This window comes from Charadrius vociferus, unplaced genomic scaffold, assembly GCF_000708025.1.
Source record: "Charadrius vociferus isolate BGI_N301 unplaced genomic scaffold, ASM70802v2 scaffold323, whole genome shotgun sequence".
NCBI lineage: Eukaryota > Metazoa > Chordata > Aves > Charadriiformes > Charadriidae > Charadrius > Charadrius vociferus.
The window spans coordinates 1,974,144-1,975,066 of record NW_009647692.1 but is presented as its reverse complement, the minus strand read 5'-3'; the positions used below and the strand labels follow the sequence as shown (position 1 = coordinate 1,975,066).

The 923-nt window shown below is 63.7% G+C and overlaps 1 protein-coding gene across 1 annotated transcript in view; it reads right to left on the bottom strand.

Moving 5' to 3' along the window:
- HNF1B (HNF1 homeobox B) overlaps window positions 1-243 on the bottom strand; it is a 28,748-nt gene extending 28,505 nt beyond the window's left edge. The window contains exon 1 of the mRNA XM_009881485.1: window positions 204-243. Coding sequence (XP_009879787.1) covers window positions 204-243 — 40 coding nt within the window. The remainder of the gene's footprint in view (window positions 1-203) is intronic.
- Between the last annotated feature and the right edge of the window lie 680 nt (window positions 244-923).

The following is a 923-nucleotide window of genomic DNA, read 5'->3' as shown; positions in this document are numbered from 1 at the left end:
TTGCTCCTGGCACCGTGGCGCTGCGTCTCGTGCAGAGGAAACCTTGGGGCAGGCGGGGGCACCTGCCAGGGCGCCCCGACGTCCCCACCGGGGCAGCCTGGGGACACGGGAGACGAGGGACATGGGGACCATCCTGGGGACCAACGGGGATTTCTCCCGAGATCCGCCGCGGCGGGCCAGCCGGGCACAGCGCCGTGACTCACGTGGCGCCGGGGGATTTCTGCCACGGACGCGCTTACGCATTTCGTATATGCCTCTCTTTTTTTTTTCTTACAGTTTCATTTAACGCCTGAGCGCGTGCAGACACACCGCCTCTGACCTCGCGGGCAGTGGGCAAGAGAGTTCCCACCAAAACAGGGCCATTAAATCCCCTCGCTGATATTTTTTCTCCTCTGCCCCCACTTGCGCCGAGATTTTCGCATTCCCTGCCTGCCTCCGCCTCCCCCACACCGAGGTGACGTAATGTTTTGAAGCCTTCTCCCATCCCCACCTTTATTAAATATGACCCGCGGTTGATCCCCGTGCGGGGCGAAGGGAAGCTGTGGTTTCGGGAGGGACCAGACATGAAAGGGAGAGCTGCCCGCCCCGCGCAGGGCTCGCTCTGCAGGGCTGCGGGGAGCCCTGGTGCTCCAGCCACCCCCATATTTGCAGCCCTCCACCGAGCCCTGCAGCACGGCAGAGGTGGCAGGGACGGTGGCACGGATGCCACTCTCACCCTCCGAGGGCGGCCAGGTCTGTTGGCTCTTTGGTTTGGGATGTAAATGCTCTCGCACCTCATCTCAGCCCTCCTGGATGATGGACAGAGCTGTGGCTCTCCTTCTGCAGAGCTTTTGGGACGGTGGCTCAGCGGTAGGGGTCTGGTGCCCCAGCTCCGGGCTGAGCCCTACTGTCCCTGTCCCCCAGCCCGGCTGCTGGCCACGGCG